The sequence below is a fragment of the Erythrolamprus reginae genome, chromosome Z (assembly GCF_031021105.1).
Source record: "Erythrolamprus reginae isolate rEryReg1 chromosome Z, rEryReg1.hap1, whole genome shotgun sequence".
Lineage (NCBI taxonomy): Eukaryota > Metazoa > Chordata > Lepidosauria > Squamata > Dipsadidae > Erythrolamprus > Erythrolamprus reginae.
Genome location: NC_091963.1, coordinates 149,678,567 through 149,704,575, shown reverse-complemented (window position 1 = coordinate 149,704,575; position 26,009 = coordinate 149,678,567). Strand labels below are relative to the sequence as shown.

The 26,009-nt window shown below is 44.6% G+C and overlaps 2 protein-coding genes across 3 annotated transcripts in view; both read right to left on the bottom strand.

The window, feature by feature from the left end:
• Nucleotides 1-62: 62 nt before the first annotated feature.
• RNF227 (ring finger protein 227) lies at nucleotides 63-7,520 on the bottom strand. Of its 2 annotated transcripts, none has more exons than XM_070729754.1 (2): nucleotides 6,817-7,520; nucleotides 63-1,361 (listed from the first exon to the last, which is right to left on the bottom strand). In XM_070729754.1, exons 1-2 carry the CDS (start codon nucleotides 7,349-7,351, stop codon nucleotides 1,309-1,311), a joined length of 588 nt encoding a protein of 195 aa, XP_070585855.1. In that variant the 5' UTR covers nucleotides 7,352-7,520; the 3' UTR covers nucleotides 63-1,308. The 2 variants fall into 2 exon arrangements, with proteins under 2 accessions (XP_070585855.1, XP_070585856.1); XM_070729755.1 differs by having other exon boundaries at nucleotides 6,940-7,394.
• A 15,727-nt stretch (nucleotides 7,521-23,247) lies between these two features.
• KCNAB3 (potassium voltage-gated channel subfamily A regulatory beta subunit 3) overlaps nucleotides 23,248-26,009 on the bottom strand; it is a 44,589-nt gene continuing 41,827 nt past the window's right edge. Inside the window, 3 exon segments of the mRNA XM_070729963.1 lie at nucleotides 23,248-23,316; nucleotides 23,318-23,338; nucleotides 24,606-24,694. Coding sequence (XP_070586064.1) covers nucleotides 23,248-23,316; nucleotides 23,318-23,338; nucleotides 24,606-24,694 — 179 coding nt within the window.

Here is a 26,009-nt window from a genome sequence, read left to right as displayed (position 1 = left end):
GTGTGTGTGTGTGTTTATACCTCAGTCGCAGAGGGAAATCTCAATTACGTCATCGACAAACCTTTTAATTTTTTACATCTTTTATTAACATCAAATAATTTAACTGCCAAACTAGGAAAGGAGAATATAAATATTAATTTAAGGAGGCCTTCAAACACATTTCACAGAAATGGATTCTTTTTTTCAAAAAAGTTAAAGATAGATACAGCATTTGAAACTCGACACGCCTGACAAGGCGGCAAGATTGCACACGATCTCCGTCCACAGAGGCAAACTCTTCACGCACAGGGGCAGGAAAAAGACCGTTGTCCCCTTCCTAATCTGTGCAACCAAAGAAAAGGATCATCCTGACAAAAGACACAACTCTGAGTGACCGTGTCAAAAACTATCACAAGGGTACATTTGTCTTCAAAAACCTTGGGTGCTGTTGTGATTCTGGACCTATTTCATTTCAGTTCCTCATTTAATAATCAAACAAGACCAAGAGGTCAAGTATTCTGCAAACCAGAGATACTCCTAAAATTCAGATTTGATGGGGTTTTTTCTTCATTTCAGTTCTACGGATGCAAAGGTGGCTCCAATCCAACCAGAAAAATAAATAAAATTCCTAGCAGAAATGTCCATTCTACTTAAAGGGCAGAAGGCCCATTGCCGCATCGTCCCAGAGGCAAAACAATTAATATAAAATGTCTTCACAATGATTTAATGTTCTTCATGTTCTCTGCAGGTTGGAAAGAGGTTGTGCAAAATATTTCAGCCTCAGATTGAGAGAAAAAACACTGTAAACAAGGACTATAGGTGGCCCATTAGCCCCTTATCGTACTTCTCCCAGGAATCAATGACCTGTGTTGTCGTATAAAAAGGAGTCACGTAGATTATTATCATTTTGGTCACATAGATTATTATCACTTTGTCAGGGTACCTGAGAAGCACTTCCAGAGAATAATGTTCGGAGTTTGTCTAAATTATGAACAGATTTAGGTCACGGCTACTAACCCCTGAAGAATTTAACAAACAGAAAACGGCCCCCTTGAACCCTGAAGGAAATACCTTCTTTCTCAATGTGGCCGGCTGTATAATTCTTTTCTCTGCTGCAATTTCTGTCTTCTGCTGTAATTTCACAGTGAGACATGGTGAAATAATTTCTGCCGATGCTTCTTGCCAACACTGCTCCTGTGATAACGCAAAAAGACCACAGACTGCTGCATCTATCCCAAAGGGAGAGAGTGCGGCTACTTTCCTCAGATACCTGGCCTCGATGCAATTGACCGCAAAATAGTTCCGTCCGTTCAAAGTGACTGCTGCTTTTCAGATGGCATAGTAAGTCACCAGGGTCACATCCTTCATCTCGGAATCGTAGGCTGTGGGAGAGAAGAGCAGCTGAGATTAGCTGAGAAGGAAGCCTGCTTCCCCCCCCCCCAAAAGCTAGGCGTTTAAATTCTCATAATATGTGTGTGTGTTTAATTATTCAGTCAGTCACAACTGTGTCCAAAACCCTCACCTTGGCCCACCTCCACCAAATGCCTCAATTCCTGCCACCAAATGCCTTTCTAAATCCCAGAGACGCCAGGTGCCCAGCGCCATAATGTATGCTTAATTGCGCTTCCCTGATGAAACCTGTTCAGCCAAATCTCTGCCAAATAAATACACACAGAAAACCTCTTTAGCTCCCATGCTTCCTTGCCTAGGAACTGACCAGCATTCCCTGATTAGCCTTTATTTACCTCCAGGCCCTTTCATTGTCAAGTTACCATGTTTTTCAGAGTACAGTGGTACCTCATCTTACGAACGCCTCTTCTAATGAACTTTTCAAGATACGAACCCGGTGTTTAAGATTTTTTTGCCTCTTCTTCCGAACTATTTTCACCTTACGAACCCAAGCCACTGCTGCTGGGATGAAGGGGTTTCATTTCCCCCCCTTTTTTGAAGAAAGAAAAGGGAGGGGCGGCTTGGAGAGGGAAAGAGTTTGCAGAGAACAGGGTGCTTGCAGAGGCCCTGAAAGGGTGTCTTTTGCCTTCCTTCCTTCCCACTCACCCTTTAGCCTAGCCTTGCTTCTTCCACCCGCCCCCTTTAGCTGCTCCTCCCTGCCCTCTGTTCCCCTCCCTTCTAAAGTTTGGGATTTTCCTGAAGGATTTGCACGCATTATTTGCTTTTCCATTGATCCCTATGGGAAACATTGTTTCGTCTTACGAACTTTTCACCTTACGAACCTCCTCCTGGAACCAATTAAGTTCGTATCAAGAGGTATCACTGTATAAGATGCACTTTTCCAGACCACAAAAAGTGGGTGAAAATTTAGGTGCATCTTATATAGAACAAATATGGGCATCTTTTGCCTTCCGGACACTCCCCACGTCACGCTTTCGCTCTTCCCCAGAAACACTCTGTGGTTGTCCCATGTCCCATTTTTGCCCAAATCAGGCTAATTGGAGCACCGCAGTGCTTCTGGGAGCCTGAAAGGATGAAAACGCAACATGTGGAAGCAAAAAAACTCCCCCCCTTGTTTTCCTCCTGTAAATGTAGGTGCATCTTATAATCTAAAAAATACAGTATTTCCCCTGATTGAGAAAAAACAACAACCACAACCCACCAAATGCAGAAATGAAAAGAAAGGATAACAATTACAAGCAGCTAAAATTTCTCTTTTGAGACAAACTGAGTGATCATTCTGACACTTAAGAGGAGACAGGCTGTTTCTGACTGAGCCGTGTGTGTGTGTGTGTGGCTTTGGTGCCCACTTACAAGACACTTATGTCTTCAAAGTGGGCACAATTACACTGAGCTGTCTAATGGGACTGACATGTTTCCTTAAATGGTTACAATTGGCCAAGAGACAGAGGTCTACTGGCCTGGGAGAACGAGAGTTGCTTTCCTCCCGAAAAAAGTTCTTGTTGTGTCCTTGGTGCGGAGTTTGGTTTTCTTGCCGCACATTGATGGTGTTACCTAGTTTGGTAGTGAAATGCTTGCAAGAAAACAACTGAACTCAGAGAGCACCAAGGACCCCTCACAATTTCAACCCTGAGCTACGAATATGTTCCTTTATTCCTTGCCCTTTCACCAATCTTATTGAGAATAGAATAAAATAGAATAACAGAATTGGAAGGGACCTTGGAGGTCTTCTAGTCCAACCTCCTGCTTAGGCAGGAAATCCTGTATCATTTCAGACAAATGGTAATCCAATGTCTTTTTTTAAAAAAAAACTTCCAGTGTTGGAACTTCCCCACCTTCCAGTGGCAAGCTGTTCCACTGAGAAACTGTTCTCATTTATTTATTACTTTATGCCTGACATCAGTTGCTGCGGTGGGATAAAATAACAGCAAACAGCTATATTTATGTCACATCAGTCATGCAACTAAGCAAATTTCATATTTTATCACAATCAGTTCCCTAAAACAGTGTTTCCCAACCTCGGCAACTTGAAGATATCTGGACTTCAACTCCCAGAATTCCCCAGCCAGCATTCGCTGGCTGGGGAATTCTGGGAGTTGAAGTCCAAATATCTCCAAGTTGCCAAGGTTGGGAATCACTGCCCTAAACCGTGTCAGCCTAATCCATCATTAGGTTTCATGCTGACTACCTCTAATTATAGCTGAGACCACCACTCCAGATGCTTTTTTTTTTTTTTTTGCAACAGCCAGATTTTCAACAGTTACTTTAAAAGTCATGAGTGTTATTTTATTTTTTTTGGATGTTGTAACTCAACCGGGCTTTTTAGGAGACACATCCTGCCTAAGGGATGCAGGCTGCTTCCAAAGCATGCAGCTCAATGCAAGTTTATGAATCACTCCTGACGATTAAAAAGCAGGGCGCAGAGCTAAATACACAGCACCCTTCGAACACTTTTAATTAAAAATCCAAGCATTGTGTGTGTTAAATAAAAGTACATATTAAGAACCGGTGAGTCAATAATTTTTTTAAAAAAAATACATGGAAATTAACTGAATCACCTTGGTCTCTGCTCCTGCTAAGATGGAGACTTGATGTAGCAGGACCATTTATAAGACACGTGCAACTCTTGAGAGGAAAACATGGCTGTATCAGAAGGGAAGAATAGACAAGACACATCCGATGACAGAGAGAGAATTGGAATAAAGTTTCAACAGGCCGGTCTAGTAGGAAGGGAACCATCTCTGCTGCTTCTGCCCCAGCTTTGTGGAACATCCTGTCCCACAAATGAGGAAAGGCCCCAGTTTCCTGGCCTTCCACAAAGGGGTCAAAAATTGTGGCCTTGTGTGGGATGTCTACCTTCCTCACCTGCCATAATCCACCATTAAATAGCGGTCTTAGAATTTCCCCTTCCGACGTCTTGTCATTCTATAATTTGTACTTTATCTTTATTTTTTTACCTTTAATGTTAGATTTTTATTTATTATATTGTAGAGAGCCTCCCCTTCAAGGGAGATGGGCAGTTTAGAAATGCAGACGATATAAATTTCGATATGAACATATATAAAATTAGATAAAGCTGATTTTCATGGTGCTCGCCAACACAAACAAATTTAAATTGGGGGGGTGGGTGGTAAAAAAAGTTTGGACAAAAAAATCTCTCTTCCTCCCTTTTGCTCTATTTTTCTCTCTTCCTTTCCCTCTCTCCATCCCTCTTTGTTTCTCCCTTCCTTCCTCTTTTTTGCTCTTTTTCTCTCCCTCCTTCCCTCTCTGTCTTTCCCTCACCGTCCTTCCCCCCTTTCTCTCTCTTGCTGTCTTTCTCTTTCTTGCTATCTCTCTCTTTTGCTTCCTCTCTCTTTCTCCCCCCCCTCTTTCTATCTCTCCCTCTCTTGCTATTTCTCTCTCTCTCTCTTGCTTTGTCTCTCTTTTTCTTGCTATCTCTTTCTTGCTATCTCTCTTCCTCTCTTTTTTTTGCTTTCTCTCTCCCCCCTCTCTCTCTCTTTCTCGTACACCACACCGCAGCAGCGGCATTGGGCAGTAGCTGTGTGGCAGAGGCAGGGTGGTCAGCTGTGAGGCGGAGCTCCGGAACAGAGGCACCGACAGTGGCGGCTGGACGTGTTGCTAGACGCTGTACATGCTGGCATTGCGCTGGGCATGGGGCTGGAGCTTCCGTCCCGGCCCAGCCAGCAGGCAAGTGCCAGCCACGCAATGCCAGTATGTACGGCATACAGCAACATGTCCAGCCACCGCTGTCGGTGCCTGTCCTGGAGTTCTGGCTCGCAGCTGACCACCCTGCTGCCTCCCAGCGGCTACTGCCTGGCGCCGCCGCTCTCCTGCTGCCCTCCCGTCAGGCCCCAAAGCTCACCTGCTGCTGCCACCAGGGAGGTTCCAGCCAGGCAGGGCGCTGCAGCTGCTGGAAAACTTGAAAGGCGCAAAGAAGGAAGCTCAGCTTCCGGTCTCACAACTTGTTTGCTCTTCACTCTCAGCAAAAAGTTGCGAGACCAGAAGCTGAGCTTCCTTCTTCGTGGCATACCTGACCATGTCTTGCGGCACACTAGTTGGGAAACACTGGTCTAGGGGACTCACCAGAGGTTTCGCCTTTTCCTATAGTCTTAGGCAACCTCTATGAAATAGTCGTTTAAAGGGGTCCCGACCCCCCGGTTAAGAACCAGTTTTAAGGCAAAGAATAGCAATAGCATTTAGACTTATATACTGCTTTGCAGTGCTTTGCAGCCCTCTCTAAGCAGTTTACAGAGAGTAAGCATATTGCTCTTAACAATCTGGGTCCTCATTTTACCAACCTTGCAAGGATGAAAGGCTGAGTTCATCTTGAGCCCACTGAGATTCGATCTGCCAAACTGCTGGCAGCGCTAATCAGCAGAAGTAGCTTGCCATACTGCACTCTAACCACTGCGCCACCGAGGCTCTTGTCCAACCCATGGCAGTTTTGGAGGATTTCGATTCCCAGAATTCCCCAGCCAGCAGCAGGGACAGGACCAAAGCAGCTAGACTACCTCCTTTGATTGGGTAACTTCCTCCACAGATGGTGGTTATGCAGTGAGCATATTATATCTTGACAAGCAAAGTGAAGGGGTGGGAGGGAAGAGTGGTATACAATACTTATCACACTACAGGTCATTACAGCAGGAAGAACTGCCTATGTTCAATACTGAAAAGACAAACATATTCCATTGGAAAACATATTGAGAAAATATAGATGCGCAGAAATGGACAAACTGACAATAGAATTAAAAGGACAAAACAAACTTGGATTACTACAATGTCTGGACTAAATGGTACATTTGGATTTTTTTTTAAAGAGAAAGATTGAAGGACAACGTGGAAGGGGGGAAAAAGACTAGGAAATGGGTAATGGAAATATATGAAGTATAGCAATAAGATACACAAATAACAATGCCTAACCTGTGTGTAAAAGTAAGATGCTGTTTAATAAAAGAACAATAAAAACTATTTTTAAAAAAGAGCAAACTGGGGAACTTCAACTCCCAGAATTCCCTACCCAGCCACATAGGCTAACTTTCTTCATAGATCGTGAGTATGCAGTAAGTGTAATATATCTTGACTTAAGCAAATTGAAGGGGGAAAAGAGCTGATTGGGGAATTCTGGGAGTTGAAGTCTACAAGTCTTAAAGCTGCCAAAGTTAAGGCATGTGAACTTCAACTCCCAGAATTCTTCAGCCAGCCACGTAGAATAACTTTCTTCATAAATGGTGGGTATACAAGTGAGCGAAATATATCTGCACTTCAGCAAAGTGGTGGTGGGGGGGGGGAGAGCGGTCGACGCCCACGTGTCTGTTTGTTGGCCCCCTCTCGCCAGCCAACTCTATTGCCCGTCCCAATAAACCCGAAAGATGGTGGAATCTCTTTGGGACATCAATTCCCGTCAGCCCCCGCGGGAAGGACACTCACGATTGATTGGTTGCCGCCTCCGCCACATGGAGCGGCTCCGCCCTATCTCATCACGCGCTTCACCGCCTCTTCCGCTGAGGAATTTCTTCAGCGTCCGCCAGGGTCGCCGCCGCCCTCTCTCACCGTTCTCTTGTCCCTCCTCTTCGAGGTCGTCGTCGCCGGCCAAGCGTTCCACGCGCTCCGCCTGCTCTCGTTCCAGGAGCACGATCCGCTGCCAGAGCTCGGCGTCGATTGGCGGCAGGACTAGGCGCCGCCGCCAGGTGCTTCTCCTGCCTGCCGTCAGTAGGTTGCCGCGCTGGCGGAGGGAGGTGACGGTCCGGCAGTAGGGGCACATGACCTCCCTCCACCAGCTCTCTCGCGCCAGCTGGCAGACGCAGGCGCTGCAGATCACGTGGCAGCAGCGCGAGGGCTTCCAGGAACCGCGCGCCCTGCCCAGGCGCCGAGGGGCCCGCCCGCAGCGGTCGTAAGGCATGCAGCAAATCCCGCACTCCAGCTCGGACACCCCATCGCTCCTGACCTCCTCCACCGCCGCCATGCCTCTGGCCGATCGCGCTCGCGCTCTGCCTCTGTTTATATAGCCGCGTGGGGGATAAGGGCCACGCCTCTAAACCATCCAATAAGGAGCGAGCTGCGCGGAGACCAGTCCTGCCCCCATCATTTCTCTCCAATCAGAACGGGGCGCGCGCAGACGGGGACACGCCCTCATCCGTTCGCTCGCGCTTGCTCTCTTTTATGGCGGGAAAAGCGGTTGCTGCCATGACGGGCAGTGAAAGCAAACAAAAAAAAAAAAGGGTGGAGCTTGAGCTGAGGCGAATGGAATGGCTGAGGTTTGGTCAGGCGGGAATTGAAGCTCCCAGGTAGGAAAAGCAGGATTGTTGCCCGCTTAACCCTGCTGTTCTACTCAAAAAACACACCCTAAAGTTCTGTTCCGGGGTCTATTTGACCCCGACCACAAATTGTTCATTTCTTCACTTGGAAACAAGTTTGAACATTTCTGCACACAATGAAATGAAAATTGAAAGGAAAAAAATAATTATTATAGGTTTATTTTGCTCATAAAATGCGCCCCCTCCCCGTTTTTGTGATTTTTTTTTCAATGTATAGTTTTGCCTGAAAAATGCATTTCATTTTATTAAAGTTGGTGTGTGATTGGTAGCTTGAACATTTCTGAACATAATGATATGAAAATTAAACAAAAAAATGAAGCTTAGCGGTTTATTTTGCTCATAAAAGGGCCCCATGCTTATACTCAAGTAGGCTTATACTCTAGTATAAGACCATATGATCTTATATTCGAAAATAAAGCAATAAGCATCCATTTTTTCAGTTCATTTATATTTTTCTTATGATCAGGAATGTTCAATTTTGTATATCAAACCTTTTGGGGGGAAATCCCTTGGAGATTTGTAGCCTAAAAAAAATATAAACTGACACCAAATGCTAAAAAATTGGGGGGGGGGGCTTTTTGATCAAAATAAACCAATAAGCATCAATTTTTTTCAGTTAAATTTTCATATTTTGTTCAGAAATGTTCAAACTAGTTTCCCAGTGAAAAATGTTTTCAAAAAGTTTTCAATTTTTTTGTTTCGGGTAAAATTTTGCCCAGAAAAAAATTAGCTCCCACCCCCAAAAAATATTTTAATGATGATTAGCAATGTTAAATTGAGTAAATCAATGCCTTAGATATTAAAAATATTTCTGATTTGGAGCCTAAAAAAAATTTAAAGTGAAAATGCCTGCAAGCATTTTTGGGGTGTGTGAAGGCCTTATTTCTGATTTTAAAAAACCGAATAAGCTTCATTTTTTTCAGTTCAATTTTCTTATCATTGTGTGCAGAAATGTTCAGACTACTTTCCAAGTGAAAAACGTTTTCAAATTGACCAAACATAAGCACCTCAAATGAAGGATTTTCGGGCCGGGTCAGGGTGACCCAGGAACAGAACTTTAGGGCCTTTTTTTTTCAGCAAGAAAGAAGCCCCCCACTCCCCAAAAAAATTCTCATAGAGAGAACCCCTGAAATGATGTAAAGTCATGAAATTTCAAGTTTCAGATATGCAGGGAAAATTTTTTACAGGGTCTCAAACTTTGATTTCGGGTCTCGCAAACCCGAACAGAACAGCATTAATTGAATGCCTCCAGGGTAGAGCCATGTTTAGGTGTGCCTCTAATTTAGCTTTGGGCAAATAGATAAATAATGCAGGTTGTCCTCTACAGCAGGGGTCCCTAACCTTGGCAACTTTAAGACTCATGGGCTTCAACTCGGAGTTGAAGTCCACAAGTCTTAAAGTTGCCAAGGTTGGAGGCCCCCAGTCTATACAGTGTGAGAATCACAGAAGAATGACATATTTTTTAAAAATGTAGAATATTTCCCTAAAGGAGAAAAGGAACAGCCCCCGCCCCCCCAGTCTTTCTCTATAGACCACAGCACTTAATGTGATAAAAGAGCTTATTGAAAGAGGAAGCCAGCCATCTAGATGGCTCTATCCATAAGCAAAGCAGGCAGAACTCCATTCAAAGTGGGATGCTTCCAAACTTGCTTTGCAGAAGAGTTTGATGGCTAACAAAAAAAGTAGAACAATAGGATTAGAAGCAGCTCCTTCGCCCAAGATCCGACACAGGATGAAATCTGTTAGCCACAATAGAAATTGCCCAACCTCTTTTTTAGAAACACAAAGCCCATACTGCACAAATCCCAAACTTCGGAATCACAGGAACCTATGTAAAGATTTATCCACTCTTTTCAACCATTTGGTCAGCTGACTCAACTGTCTTTATTGGTTCCGTTGAATAAACCATCTTTCCAGTCAGCCTCCAAGTTGTTTCCAGTGCCCTATTCTGGCTTTAACAGATTAATAGAATTGGAAGGGACTTTGTAGGTCATCTAGTCCAACCCCCACCCCCCCTAAGCAGGAGACTGGACTGTTTCTCACAGTCCAATCTCTTCTTGAAAGTCTCAAGTGATGAACTTCAAGTGATGAGGCTTGGAACTGAACCAGGTGGATTTTTCTTCCAGCAGTATGGCCATTCATAAAAGTTACAAAGGTCCGGCAAGAAATTATTTTTATGACCAATTTTCATATGACCATCAGAGCTTTCCCCCCCCATTGATAATGTGATCAAAATTCAAGCAACCACATATTTATGACAGTTTCAGCATCTTGATTACCATTCACGAGGAACAAGCTCCTTAAAAACCACCTCTGTCGTCAGGCATGGGGGGATTGACATGTTCCTTCCCCTAGGCTTATAAAATTGATGCATGGTACGCTAGTGTGTATGATTGGTTTTAATTTGTGGTGGTTTTTTAAAAAAAAGTAATTTAAATATTGGATTTGTCGTACATTGTATTGCTATTGCTGTGAGCCGCCCCGAGTCTGCGGAGAGGGGTGGCATACAAATCTGATTAAACTTGAAACTTGAAAGTCAATGAGGGGAAAGCTGGATTTGCTTAATGACCGTAGGATTCACATATCAACTGCAGCGATCTATTTAACAAGTGTGGCCATAATAAGGAGATTATAAAATTGGGCAGGACTCACTTAGCAACTTGAGAGATTTGCTTAAAACTGGCACAAGTGGGGCCAGACCTTGCGTTGCTTCTAAGAGGGAATTGTTTAAGTGAGTTGCAGCCAGGTTTACAACCTTTTTGTGCCATTTTCAAGAACCTATACTACATAACCAGTATAAATAAAGAATTTATGGTTAACCATAAATGTAACCAGTTATATTATGCAGTAATATAATGCAAAAAAATCCACTACTAGTGGTTAAATTAATGCAGTCAAGATAGGAATTTTTAATAGTTACCATTTATTGCAGTTGGGAACAGTCGCTGTCTGGAATTTGACCAGCCCTATTGCCAACATGGAGTTTTGTTCAGACAGACAATGTCTTCCTATGTATCTTTTAATTGTCTATCTACAGGTAGTCCTCGACCTATGACTATAATTGACTAATGACTAATTTAATAACTGCAGTGGTTTGCTTAAGAAACATGGCAAGAAAAGTCATAAAATGGGGCAAAACTCACTGAAATGTCTTCCTTAGACATTCGTTAAGTGAGTTTTGCCCCATTTTACGACTTTTCTTAAGCGAACCACTGCAGTTATTAAATTGATAACCTGGTCATTAAGCGAATCTGGCTTCGCCCATTGCTTGTCAGAAGGTGCTAGAAGGGTATCACATGACCCCAGGACACTGCAATTGTTATAAATACATGTCAGTTGCCATCCAAATCCATTTTTAAAAAAATATTCTTGAAATCCGTTCTGAACATAATTTGCAATTCTGGCTAATTTTGTAGTCCAGAAGCTCTTACATTGCTCCAGAAAGTTACTGCTGCAGACTGTACATTTTAACATGGCAGAAAGGTGGAAGGATCCCATAGGTAGGAAATAAAAATATTTAATGCATTGTTTTTCTCAACCTTGGCTACTTAACGATTCATGGACTTTAACTCCCAGAATTAACGATACTGGCTGGGGCATTCTGGGAGTAAAATATAAGAATAGAATAGAATAGAATAGGAATTCAGAATGAAAATTAGAATAGAACAGAATTCAAAATTAAAATAGAATAGAGTAGAGTAGCAATTTAGAATAAGAATAGAACAGAATAGAATATAGGAATAGAATAGAATAGAATTCAGAATTAGAACAGAATTCAGAAGGAAAATTAGAATAAAATATAGAATTAGAAGATAGAATTCAGAATTAGCATAAAATAGAATTCAGAATGAAAATGAATATAGTAGAATTTAGAATTAGAATATAGAATATAGTAGAATAGCAATTTAGAATGATAGAATAGAATTCAAAATGAAAATTAGAATAGAATAGAATTCAGAATGAATTACATGTGATACATATATAAAATACTATATATAAAAACAGAATTCAGAATTAGAATAGAATATAGAATACAATAGAATAGAATAGAGTAGCAGCAGTCCCATCAGTCAGGTAAACAGGAAGCCATCAAACCGGTTCAGCACAGTTTCATTCCTGGAAGCTGGAATGGTCTCTGACAAAGGAGTTAAACACCCAGCCTATCACGAGGGCCTTTGAAATAGCGGGGAATGGCTGTAAGGTGAGGCCCTTTTCTGGGTCAGATGTTGGTGTGTGTGCCTATTTGATGAACAATTGCATATTTTGTTCTGGGGGGGGGGGAATTGTGAAATCTGCAAACCTACCTACTCATAAGCTATCTTGTGAGTGTAAAGCGGTGTTTCTGAACCTTGGGCATTTTAAGATGGGTGACTTCAACTTCCAGAATTCCCCATTCCAGAATACTTTAAGATGTGTGAACAGAATCACAGAGTTCCCCAGACAGGATGCTTTAAGATGGGTTCCCACCTAGGCTGTCTGTGGAATTCTGATAATTTATTTTATTAATCATATTTTTATGCCACTCTTCCCCTGGGACTTAGTGTGGCTCACAATGTGCAAATACTACCGTAATTGAAATACACCCAGTTTAAAGTGGCCAAGATTGAAAAAATACTGTGCTGGTCTAAATCTAGATTAATTAGATTGGATTGGATTGGATTGGATTAGATTAGATTAGATAAAATAAAATTAGACTAGATTAGATTAGATTAGATGAGTTGGAAGAGCCCTTGTAGATCATCTAGTCCAACCCCCCTCCCACCCAAGCAGGAGACCCTGACGAATAGATTTAACATTTGAACAGTGTTGAAGGGACCTTGCAGGTCATCTAGTCCAATCCCTTGGCCAAGCAAGAGAACCTACATCTGCATCTAGGATCGAACTCACAACCTCCTGAGTGTGAGGCAAGACTCCACCTCTAGGCCACAGCAGCAACACAAACCTCCAGTGATGAAGCATTCATAACTTCTGGAGGCAAGATGTTCCGCTGATTAATTGTTCTGGCTATCAGGAAATTCCTCCTTAATTCTAGGTTGGATCTCCCTTTGCTGAGCTTCCATCCGTTACTTCTCCTGCCCTTGAGTGCTTTGGAGAATAGGGGGTGGACCCCCTCCTCTTCTTTTGGGCCGCCCCTCAAATATTGGAAGATTGCTATTGTGTCACCTCTGGTCCTTTTTTTGGGTATTAAACTAGCCATGCCCAAGTCTTGCAGCCGTTCCTCATATTTTTTTAGCCTCCATTCCCCTTATCATCTTCGTTGCTGTTCTCTGCATTCGAGTCTCCGCATCCTTGTTATATTGTGATCATCAAAACTAGGTGTGATATTCCAAGAGTGGTCTTATCAAGGCTTTCTAACGTGGTCTTAACTAGGCTGGTACTTTACGTGATCTTGATGCCATTCCTCTGTTGTTTCCGGTTAGGATTACATTGGCTGGCTCATATTTAAGTGATTGTTCCTTAGTTCTCCTAAATCAGGGGTCTCCAACCTTGGCAACTTGAAGACTTTATTTTATTTATTTTGTCAAGACATGTAGATAGCAGATATTGGTATAAACATAACAACAACAACAGAGTTGGAAAGGACCTTGGAGGTCTTCTAGTCCAACCCCCTGCTTGGGCTAGATAACCTGCTTATACTACTTCAGACAAATGGTTGTCCAACAACTTCTTAAAAACTTCCAGTGTTGGAGCATTTACAACAATGGCCTTACAAGGCCTCATAAAGTGGTACTAACCCTTTGCGTGATCTTGATTCTATCTCTCTGTTAATGCAGCCTAGAACTGTGCTGGCTTTTTTGGCAGCTGCTGCACACGGCTGGCTCATATTCAAATAGTTGTCCACTAGGACTCCAGGATCCCTCTCACATAAACAAAAGCAAAGTAGGTACAGGTGAATTTGGACAATAGGACAGTAGGACAGGGATGGTAGGCACGATAGCGCCACTTATGTGAGCCCCTTACAAACATCTTACAAACGTCGCTATAGAGCACTGCACACCAAGACAACTAGAAACAAGAACAGTTTTTTTTCCAAATGCCATCACTCTATTAAACAAATAATTCCCTCAGCACTGTCAGACTTTCTACTAAATGTGCACTTCTATTCTACTAGTTTTTCTCATCATTCCTATCATCCTTTTCCTCCCACTTAGGACTGTATGACTGGATCTTGTTGCTTATATCCTAAGATTTTTATTAATATTGCTTCCTCATTGCTTATTTGACCCCTATGACAATCATTAAGTGTTGTACCACATGATTCTTGACAAATGTCTATTTTATTTTATGTACGCTGAGAGCATATGCACCAAGACAAATTCCTTGTGTGTCCAATCGCACTTGGCCAATAAAATTCTATTCTATTCTATCTTAGGAATGGGGTGAGGTCGACTGTAGCCAGCCTGAGATTAAAGTTTGGAGTTTGAGTTGTGGACTTCAACTCCCAGAATTCTTCCGCCAACAAAGCAAAGTCCACAAAGTCTTAAAATTGCCAAGGTTGGAGATCCCTGACCTCAATCACCGAAATTCTGATTGGGGGTAAATTTTGCGCTAGATAACCACATTAAAGTGGTCCTGTCCCGCCTGCCTTAGGTGGAGAACTATGTTAGCTGTGGCGAGGGGGGCATTTGCCCAGGTTCGCCTGGTGCACCAGTTGCGGCCCCTATTTGGACCGAGACTCACTGCTCACATTCACTCATGCCCTCATCACCTCGAGGCTCGACTACTGTAACGCTCTCTACATGGGGCTACCTTTGAAAAGTGTTCGGAAACTCCAGATCGTGCAGAACGCAGCTGCGAGAGCAAACATGGGCTTCCCTAAATATGCCCATGTTACACCAACACTACACAGTCTGCATTGGTTGCCAATCAGTTTTCCGGTCATAATTCAAAGTGTTGGTTATGACCTATAAAGCCCTTCATGGCACCGGACCAGATTATCTCAGGGACCGCCTTCTGCTGCACGAATCCCAGCGACCAGTTAGGTCCCCACAGAGTCGGCCTTCTCCGGGTCCCGTCAACTAAACAATGTCGTTTGGCGGGACCCAGGAGAAGAACCTTCTCTGTGGCGGCCCCGACCCTCTGGAACCAGCTCCACCCAGATATCAGAGTTGCACCCACCCTCCTTGCAAGTAGTAGATGCTTGGAACAAACTTCCAGCAGACATGGTTGGTAAATCCACAGTAACTGAATTTAAACATGCCTGGGATAAACATATATCCATCCTAAGATAAAATACAGGGAATTGTATAAGGACAGACTAGATGGATCATGAGGTCTTTTTCTGCCGTCAGTCTTCTATGTTTCTAACCTGACACCTTCATCCCTGCAGCAGTCCAGCTGTAAATCAACTTCCCCGCCTCTTCAGAAGGGGACGCATGAGCAAGGAATGACACGCAGGCCAGCCACATCTGGTTTCATCATTTGCTGTTTATTTCAACAGTTGATATTCCCTCCCACCCACCCCGACAATCCAGAAGAAGAAGAAAAAATAAAGAACCTAGAAGTAGCTAGATGGGCCCATTCTATTGATATCAAGCATGTCTTCCCCCAAAGCAGCCTCTGCGGATGGCGGCAGAGCCACCACTAAACAGCCCTGGACTACGATGCCATCACCCTCCCACACAAGGTACAGCCAGACAGGTAGAGTTCGCCAGGTTGCAGAAGCAGCTGGGGCAAAGGGGGGTAGAGCTGTTTGGCTTGAAGAAGAGGGGAAAATGGTTGGTTTCTCTTTTATTGCCCATCCTACCCCGTCTTTGTGCGTTTCGCTCACTGCAAACCTGGTTATTTCAAGGCTAGCTTTTAGCCAGGAGAGATCTCCCAAAAGTGGTTTCTTCGAGAGACAACTGGGCTTTTGCCTTGAATACGTTTTGCTTCCCACCTGAGAGAAGCTTCCTCGGTTCTGCCTGAAGGGTGGAGAATGGAAGGATTCATTTTCTCTGCGGTCACCTAGTCGCTAGTCCTCTCTACTAAGAATCATTGAGGCCCACTTGGAGGTTATTCTGTGTCCTTAGGGTCACCTGAGCAGTGCCAGTGGGGTATGGAACGGCTGCCGGGTTTGGATTTGGCTATTAAAGGGACCTTGGAGTTCTAGTGGACAACCATTTAAGTAGGAGCCAGCTGTGTGCAGCAGCTGCCAAAAAAGCCAACACTGTTCTAAGCTGCATTAACAGAGGGATAGAATCAAGATCGCATGAAGGGTTAATGCCACTTTATCAGGCCTTGGTAAGGCCATACTTGGAATCCTGCATTCACTTTGGGTCACCACAATGCAAAAAGGATCTTGAGACTCTAGAAAAAGTGCAGAGAAGGACGACAAAGATGATGAGGGGACTGGAAGAACAGTTGCAGGAACTGGGCATGGCTAGTTTAATGGAAAGAAGGACCAGGGGAGACATGATAACAGTCTTCCAATATCTCAGGGGCTGCCACAAAGAAGAAGGAGTTCTCCAAAGCACCTGAGGATAGAACAAGAAGCAATAGGTGGAAACTAAACAAGGAGAGAAGCAACTTAGAACTAAGGAGAAATTTCCTGACAGAACAGTTCATCAGTGGAACAGAAGTTGCCTCCAGAAGTTGTGAATTTTCCAACACTGATGTTTTTAAGCTGTTGGATAACCATCTGTCTGAAGTAGTGTAGGATTTCCTGCCTAAGCAAGGGGTTGGACTAGAAGACCTCCAAGGCCTTTTCCAACTCGTTGTTATTTTTATTACTAAAGAAAAGAAGAATTTAGGGACGAAGTGATAGTGGCATTCTAGGATTTGAAGGGCTGCCCCAAAGAGGAAGGGGGTTAAATTATCCTCCAAACCATTGGAAGGCAGGGCACACAACAATGGAAGAAACCTGGAATTAAGAGAAACTTCCTGACAAGTGGGGAAAATTAACCAGTGGAACAGCTTGCCTCCAGAAAGTTGTAGATGCTTCGTCACTGGAAGGTTTTAAAAAGAGACTAGACAGTCATTTATCTGAAATGGTATAAGGCAACAATGAACTCTTTTTGGTTTGTGTGTGTGTGTTAGCACATGTGCATGTGCCCACACCCATTCCCTGCCCCACACGCATGTGCACTACCCTGTGCTGCCCCTGTGCATGCACCCAATCCCTCCCCAGGCCTCACTGAAGACTGGGACAGTGAAAAAATGGCCAAACGGACAAAGCGGAAGTTTGGAAAAACAGACTTCCATTTTGCCCGTCATGCTGTTTTTTGCACTCCGGAGCCTTCAAGAGAGCTTCCTGAAGCCTCCTGAGTGCAAAAAATAGCACGATGGGCAACCCGGAAGTCTGTTTATTCTGAACTTCCGGTTCACCCACTGGGCTTTTTTTTAACACTCCAGAGCTTCAAGGAAACTTCCCTGAAGCCTCCAGAGGGCGAAACAGCCTTCCGCAAGGCCGAAAATTAGCTGGGCATGCACGCTGGAGCTGACATAGGGCAATGCCTCATGTGCCTTCTGATATGGCTCTGCATGCCCCCTGTGGGATGCACACCATAGGTTCTCCATCACTGGTTCTTCTGTTTGAACAAGGGGCTGGGCTAGAAGACCTCCAAGGTCCCTTCCAGGTCTATTCAATTCAACCTTCCTGGAATGGCTGGAAGGACTGTGTTGTGAACAGGAGATAGGGGGGGTGTCGTATCCCTCTCCCCACCCCCGTTGAAAGTGGAAGGGGGTGACCCTGAAGGCAGAGATGCTATAAAACCTCCAAGGGGCCTCAGTGATTCTGAGAGAGAGAGCGATAACAACCAGAGGATTGGAATCTATATAAATCCTTTCATCCTCCATGATTCCACCAGAACTGAAGAAGCGTCTTGGATGAGAAGCGAAACGTCTTCAAGAGAAAACAAAAATTATAAGCCCAAAGCATCTTTGTGACAATTGTGACCTAGATGTTGGAGAATCTCCACAGACAGCTGGGGACTGACTTGAACAAACCTCTCAAAATCCTTTTAATTTCCTTCTCGCCGGAGTTCGTTTAGCACTTCAGTTGTTATCGGTTCTTCAGTTGTTTGGTTCTAAGGCGAATTATTTCCCCTGAAAACATATTTTATTCCCTTCAAATCTCCCCTCTCCTCTGCCGAATGCTAAATAAGTCAATTAAATCCCAGTCTTCCCAAAGAGTTAAAAAAAAAAACACCTTCGTCCTGGGCTTTTCCGCAGGTAGAAATCTAGATTCTTTTTAAAAATTTAAACACTTTTTTTTTTGTAAAAAACGCACATTCCCCCTCCCCAAAAAATCCAGTCACATTTCTCAGGTAAGGGTCTGTCTGGGTTTTATAGGTAGAAATGCTACTGGTGCTGGTTTATTTTATTTTATTTTTTTGGTTTCTTCTTCAGTTTTAATAGCTCTACACCGAGTTATCTCCCGAACCTGGTGAAGCTCTTCTTAGCTATCAAAAAGGTTCAACGCTCCAGAAAACGGGAGTGCGGTCTTGCTAAAGGCGGCCAGCCACCACAATCTTGGGAGTGGGAGGTGAGAAAGAGGAGCAGACGTGGTTTGGGAAGGAGGCGTGATGGGTCTCACTTGGACAAAAGTTGGGGGTGCGTGGTGCGTGGAAATTAGCCTGGAGGTTTCAGAAGAAGGAAGGTTTCTCCGCAGGGTTTGGAACTCTTGACCAAGTTGAAGCCAACTTTTTTCCCCTTAACCTTGGTCACTTTAAGACATGCGGACTTCAACTCCCAGAGTTGTAAACCTAATCCTACGTAGCTTCTGCTCTGGCAATCTCACACTACTTACCACAGCTTACAAAACTTTTGCCAGACCCATCCTCGAATACAGCTCATCCGTTTGGAACCCATACCGCATCTCAGACATCAACACCCTTGAAAATGTCCAAAGATACTTCACCAGAAGAGCCCTTCACTCCTACACTCGAAACAGAATTCCCTATAAGACTAGACTTTCAATCCTGGGCCTAGAAAGCCTAGAACTAAGACGCCTTAAACAAGATCTAAGTATTGCCCACAAGATCATATGCTGCAACGTCCTGCCTGTCGGCGACGACTTCAGCTTCAACCACAACAACACAAGAGCACACAACAGATTTAAACTTAATAGTAACCGCTCCAAACTTGACTGTAAAAAATATGACTTCAGTAACCGAGTTGTCAAAGCATGGAACTCATTACCGGACTCCATAGTGTCATCCCCAAACCCCCAACACTTTACCCTTAGATTATCTACGGTTGACCTATCCAGATTCCTAAGAGGTCAGTAAGGGGGCGAGTACAAGTGCACTAGAGTGCCTTTCGTCCCCTGTCCTATTTCTCTCCTATATCTCCTATTCCTTTCTTCTATTCCTATATCTCTTCTTCTATTCTTTCATTGATACGTTTTATTCCTATACCTTCTTTTCTATTCTTTCATAGATATATTTTACTATGAGTATCTCCTCTATAACCTTCATCATGTATTTTACTATGTGTATATAGATATATATCCACTAAAACCCTCATTGTGTATTGAACAAAATAAATAAATAAATAAAATAAAATAAAAATTCCCGAGCCAGCCGTGTCTTTTTCTTTTTCCCTACCTCCTACGGTGGAGAGATTGCAGAGGAAGGGATTATAAGAGAATAAGCACATCGGTGGGTATGTGCATCAAAAACTTTCGCCGGACCAATCTTCAAATACAGCTCATCTGTCTGGAACCCACACCGCATTTTGGACATAAATACATTAGAAAACGTCCAGAAATACATCACAAGAAGAGCCCTCTACTCCTCCACTATCCTACTCAACCAGATTTGAAATCCTAGACTTAGAAAGCTTAGAACTAAGTTGCCTTAAACACAACCTAAGCATAGGTCTTTCTTTCTTTCTTTCTTTCTTTCTTTCTTTCCTTCTTTCTTTCTTTCTTTCTTTCTTTCTTTCTTTCTTTCTTTCTTTCTTTCTTTCTTTGGTTCTTATGCCGCCCCTCTCCATAGACTCGGGGGCAGCGTCTTGCTTATGGCTAAGCATAGCCCATAAATTCATCTGTTACAATGTCCTTCCTATCAACGACTACTTCAGCTTCAACCACAACAACCGACGAGCACACAACAGATACAAACTCAAAGTAAACCGCTCCAAACTTGACTGTAGGAAATACGACTTGAGCAATGAGTAGTTAATGTATGACACTCACTACCCGACTCTGTGGTTTCATCACCTGACCCCCAAAACCTTACCCTTAGACTGTCCACTGTGGACCTCACCCGATTCCTAAGAGGTCAATAAGGGGCACGCATAAGTGTACCACTGTGCCTTCTGTCCCCTGTCCTAATGTTTCTCTTTTAACTAGTATCATGTACATATTGTTATATCTTTGTATGCCACCAATACGTACTTGACAATAAACAAACAAACAAACAAATAAATAAAATGCATTAGTGTCACAGGAATTTTGGGAGTTGAAGTCCACATATCTTAAAGCGACTGAGGTTAAGGGGAAAAAAATCTGCTTTTTAAATTTCTGGTGCAATGTAGCCGTTCCAAAGTCACGTACTGGAACAGAAAAATGCAGGAATCCACATGAGATTTAAATGACTGGGATCATTCGCCAGTTCAAAACGGGCATCTCCTTTTGAGTTTTATTGCCATTTCCGAGATGGGGGGGGGGGGCGAATGGAGCTTCTGGTTTGGAGAGTTTTATAGTTGGCTGCACTCAAAAAGGGACGTGGCGCGTTTGTGTGCGTGTGAGAAAGCCCACCGTTGTTGTCCGTTCTCTGACCAGCAGATGTTGCTGCCCTCCGCAGAGACCCAGGGAAGAGGCAGAGGTGCTACCTTAGAGCAAATTTCACAGCCCGTGCAAGATATTGGACCCAAAGCAAAAGGAGGGGGACGCCAGGCACCCCCCAGCGAAGCAGTGGGGAAAGGCAGGGAACGCAGTAGCTGTCCTTCTTTACTCCCCACTGCCCCATGTGACCCTTGACCCTGAGGGGCACTTTTATTATTGCTTTTAAGAGAGATGGCTCATTCCTAAGGAATAGATTGGAGAGGGTTGGAAAAGGGGGGTGGGAGGGAGGAGAAATAGAAAAGAGGGAGGGAGGGATGGAGGGAGGGAGGGAGGAAGGAAGGAAAAAGAAAGAATAAGAGGAAAGAAGGGACAGTAAATACCAATGTTTGAAGCTCCTGGTTGGAACGAGCTTGGTTGTTCTCTTGTAGACGTTTCATGATCAAACTAGGGAACTTCATCAGTACTACCCCAGGCACACTGATGGTGTCTCCTAGTTTGGGTAATGAAACATCTGAAAGAAAAGAGCCAAGCACAGAGAACAATTTGAAGCTGAACACTGAAGTTGACTGTAGATCTGAAGGTCAGCGGTTCAAATCTCATCACCGGCTCAAGGTTGACTCAGCCTTCCCTCCTCCCGGGGTGGGTCAAATGACCCAGATTGTGGGGGGCAATAGGCTGGCTCTGTTAAAAAGTGCTATTGCTAAAAGGTTGTAAGCCGCCCTGAGTCTAAGGAGAAGGGCGGCATAAAAAACCGAATAAATAAATAAATAAATAAATATAAATAAATAAATAAATAAGGACAGGAAACAGAGAAGGAAGGAAGAAAAGACAAGAGAGAGAGAGAAAGAAATAGGAAGGAAGGAAGGAAGGAAGGAAGAGAAAAAATGAGAGAGGAAAAGAAATAGGAAGGAAGGAAGGAATAGATAGGACAAAGGAAGGAACAGAAGAACAAGGGAAGTAAGTAAGGAGAACAGGAGAGAAGTAGTGAGGGAGAAGGAAGAAAAAAGAAGGAACATAAAGAATGAGAAGGAAGGAAGGCATAGACAAGATGAAGGAAGGAGGAACAAAAAGAACAAGAAGGGAGGAAGGAAGGAAGGAGAAAGAAGGAGGGAATGGAAAGAAGGAAAGGAAGAGAGAAGGAAGAAAGAAAGAAAGAAGGAAGTAAAAGACAAAAAGAAGGAAATAACAGAAAGAACAAGAGAAGGAAAGGAGGGAAGGAAGGGAGAAAGGCAGGCAGGCTGAGGAAGGGAGACTGAGCAGCTGAGAACCACGAGTCCTGACCCACAGGAGCTTTTGGGGGACTTGAGTCCCAGGAGAAAGAGAGGAACTCTCCTCCCTCCCAACTGATCACTTGCCGCAGGGGAGAAAATGTGCCTTTTTTGGCTGATGCTGGCAGAGGGAATCCAAGTCCCTCTGTTACGAACCAGCTCTAGAGCAGCCTCTTTTCACACCTGGCACAATTTTCTTTCAGAAAACCAAAGACGGTGGGAGAACTTCAAGTCCTGACAACCCCACATAAGTCACTTCAGTCTCTTTTCCTCCGGGACGGCTTTCCCCTTCCTTGTTGAGTCGCCTGCCTCGAGAGAGCCTGGTGGTCTCCCATCCCCAAAACCTTGATCAAGCTGGACCTTTGGCTTACGAGATCGGCCACAGCCAGCAGGTAAGGAGGGACCCACACTGGTGAGCCAGGCAGGTCAGTCTTGACCTCGCAGGGGCCACAGTAAGTTTTGCTCCCCCCTTTTTTGGGTGGGGGTAGGGTGGGGGTAAAACAATTAAGAATGGGAAGGGGAGATCCCGAAGCTCTGCTCGACGAGTGACAGGAGGAACAACAAATAAGACCAAAAAGAACTGAGAAGAAAAAAGACAAACTCGGGGGGGGGGGGGGGGGAATTAAATCGGAGTTTAAGGAAGGGTGGGTTTGTTTTTTCTTCCGCTGTGGGTGGTATATTGGTTCCGATTTAGGCCAGTCTAACCCTCTCAGCGATATCTTAGTGGCATTCGCTCGCTTTCTCTATCTATTGGTTTGTTTTGCTCTTGTGCGCGGCTTCCGGGCATGCGCGGAGCTTGAAAACATGCCTAAATCGGATGACTCACATACCCCCATTCGCAGGTTGCTACTACTGGTTCGCCCGACCGAACCAGCTGAATACCACCTCTATGGTGTTCATCTGGGAACCGTACGGCAAATTGTGACGGTTTTGAGAGCTGGGTCCTTTCAGATATGTATTGGAACCACAACTACCAGGATGCCCCCATCGTTCCCAGGCGTATCTGGAAAAGGACACATCCCCCCCCCCTGAGATTGGGGAAAGCAGCTTGCCACGTGCCACAGTCTCCGAGGGAGAAGGAAAGCCAAGCCACGGAAAAGAGAGAAATGGGATGTAGGGTGACTCACGCATGGGACGTAGGGGTAGCCTGGAAACTGAGGTTACTCTTACGCCCCTCCAGACGGATCGAGGTTCTTGTAGACTGAGATTGTGCTTATTTCTCTTGCTTGCTTCCCCGGGCACCAGCCCAGCCAGGCCAAGGCGGTAGGGAGTCAGCCCGCCAAGCGCAATTGCTCATGCCGTGGATTTGAACTCGAGACTAAGCAGCCAACCCCGGAAAGGGAGGGGGGGCGCGGCAGGATGAAATTTTTCTGCTTCACCTGCCTTGGAAGAATACGGATATTCGGTTCATGCGCAGAAGCAGCTCCTCTCGGTCCACCCCCACCTTGATCGAAGGCAGCGGCTGGTGGGCGGCAGGCGGGCGGAGGGGAGCGGGACACACGGGACGCGGGGTCCACGGAGGAGCAGGAGGGAGGCAAGTCCTGGTGGAGCCGCGACGGCCCTACTACGCCCGTGACTCCTTCTTGGTGTTCGGTTTGTTCCCCAGGACCGCATCGATTTCCTGGGTGACTTGATGGGGTCAGCTGGGCAAGAACCTGTCCAAGGAGAAAGGAAGAACAGGAGGGGAGGGGGTTGTCAGCATGAAAAGGGAAAAAAAATGATGCACGCACCCACCCCCAGCATCACATCTGCATGTTGTTATGGCTGAACCACTCGGTTGTTTTGGGGGCACAAAATGTCCAGCCGCAGAAAAAGCCATGCCCCTTTGGAAGTTGTTGTTGTTGTTGTTGTTGTTGTTGTTGTTGTTATTATTATTATTATTATTATTATTATTATTATTATTATTATTATGTCAGTACAACACAGCAAACGAGATCACTATGCTGGATTTCGTATTTCATCACCAGTCGGGTGCTTCCCAAGCACCTAGGACTGCGTGATGTAGTGGCGAATTATGTGTGCGGATCCCAGTAAAGCGGCCTTTTGCAATTGACAGATGGAGATTTTGTCAATTCCGATGGTTTTCAAATGTCTGCTGAGATCCTTTGGCCCTGCGCCCAGCGTGCCAAGTACCACTGGGACCACTTTCACGGGCTTATGCCAGAGTCATTGCAGCTCGATTATTATTATTATTATTATTATTATTATTATTATTATTATTATTATTATTATTATTATTATTATTATTTAGATTTATATGCCGCCCCTCTCTGTAGACTCGGGGCAGCTCACAACAAGAATAAAACAATTCAAGACAAATCTAATAATTTAAAAACATTAAAAAACCCTGTTATTAAAGCAGACATACACTGTAGCCCTACAGCTTCTGGATCCCACCCTGGGTTGCATTCCCCTCCTGCTTGGATGTTCTTGGGGGGGGGGGCGCTTGGGGGGGGGGCTTCTCTCCCCCTGCTCAGCTTTTTCCCCCCGTCTTCATTCAAGCCAACTTGCTTGGTGGGGAAAACTTCAGGCGAATTGAAAACATAGATAGCCGAGAGGTGGGGGAGACAGATTCCCCCTCACCCATAGCTCCCCACCTTTACAGGAGCCCCTCCCCCACTGAGTGATTGATTGGTAGATCTCTGGCCTCCTCCTCCTCCCCTTCCCATCTCTACAAGCCTCACTCCTTCCTAGCACTGATAGCATTACCCAGTTGGGTTAGGAAACATCTGCAAGTTAAACTACCCAGCTCCGAGAGCATCAAGGGGCCCCACAGTCATTGTCCTCCTCCTCTTCACAAACCCCACTCCCTTCTAGCCCTGATGATGTTATCTAGCTGGGTCTTGAAACGTCTCCAGGAAAGCTCAGCTCAGAGAGCCCCAAGGACCTCACAGTCTTCTTCTCCCTCCTCCTCCTCCTCACCTGAATGGATCCCAGGTTCTCGACGAGCTGCTCGGCGCTAGAGACCCCCAGAAGCACGGAACTGACCCCTTCTGAGCGAAGACACCAGGCTGTTGGAAAAGAGGATTCCCCCGAAATAGGTCAGAAAAGAACAAGTTTAGCTTCGTCTTTTCCCCCACCTTTCTCAAATTGGTGCTTGCGTGTGGGTGTGAGTGTGATCGTTGCCTTTTGTCTCTGGTGCACTCAGGGACAGTCTTCCACAGGTCCCTCCTTAGCTATTTCTTTCCACTTCCCCCCGTCTAAATGAGCACGGTGGCTTTTCCTGGTGGCCTCCCATCCAAATACCCAAGTAAGGCCCACTTTAATAGAATATCAGAGTTCGAAAGGGACCCTGGAGGTCTTCTAGTCCAACCCCTCCCCCCTGCTCAATAATAATAATAATAATAATAATAATAATTTATTGGTTTTGTATGCCGCCCCTCTCCGAAGACTCGGGGCGGCAGGAGACTTTACACCATTTCAGACAATGGGCCTGTCCAGTCTCTTCTTCTTCAAAACCTCCAGTGATGGAGCACCTCACAACTTCTGGAGGCAGGCAGTTCCATGGTTAATTGTTCTCCCTTTCAGGAAATTTCTCCTTAGATTTTCAAACGTAGCCAAAATCCTTACAGAACAAAACGGACGTAGGGCTTGCTAGGTAACAGCATGGGATTAGCTTGGCATGCGAACCAAAAAAAGTTTCGCCATCACTGCCCTAGACCGGGGTAGGCAAAGTTGGCTCTTCTATGACATGTGGACTTCAACTCCCAGATTTCCTAAGCTAGCATGATTGGCTCAGGAACTCTGGGAGTTGAAGTCCACAAGCCATAGAAGAATCAACTTTGCCCACCCTTGCCCTAGCCATTCCAGACAAAATGACTGTCCAGTCGCTGCTTGAAAACCTTTTGGGTTGGAGCACCTGCAGCTCTGCTCAAAGGATTCCCAAACACAACCAACATCCTCTGAGAAATGCAAGGATAAAAATGGTCGTGCGAGATTAACCCATGGGCAGTGGTTCTGACCGGGCTCCCCAAACACGACGAACCCTCAGAAGGAAAACTAAAAGATTCATAGAAACATAGAAACATAGAAGACTGACGGCAGAAAAAGGCCTCATGATCCATCTAGTCTGCCCTTATGCTATTTTCTGTATTTTATCTTAGGATGGATATATGTTTATCCCCAGGCATGTTTAAATTCAGTGACTGTGGATTTACCAACCACGTCTGCTGGAAGTTTGTTCCAAGCATCTACTACTCTTTCAGTCAAATAATATTTTCTCATGTTGCCTTTTGATCTTTCCCCCAACTAACTTCAGATTGTGTCCCCTTGTTCTTGTGTTCACTTTCCTATTAAAAACACTTTCCTCCTGGACCGTATTTAACC

What these genes read in the sequence shown, in the direction of transcription:
- RNF227 (XM_070729754.1), bottom strand. Translation starts at nt 7,351, where the DNA reads ATGGCGGCGGTGGAGGAGGTCAGGAGCGATGGGGTGTCCGAGCTGGAG. An exon ending in GAGGCGGCAACCAATCAATC is followed by an intron (nt 1,362 to 6,816) that starts GTGAGTGTCCTT and finishes TCTCTCCCACAG; the next exon opens with CCTACGATTCCGAGATGAAG.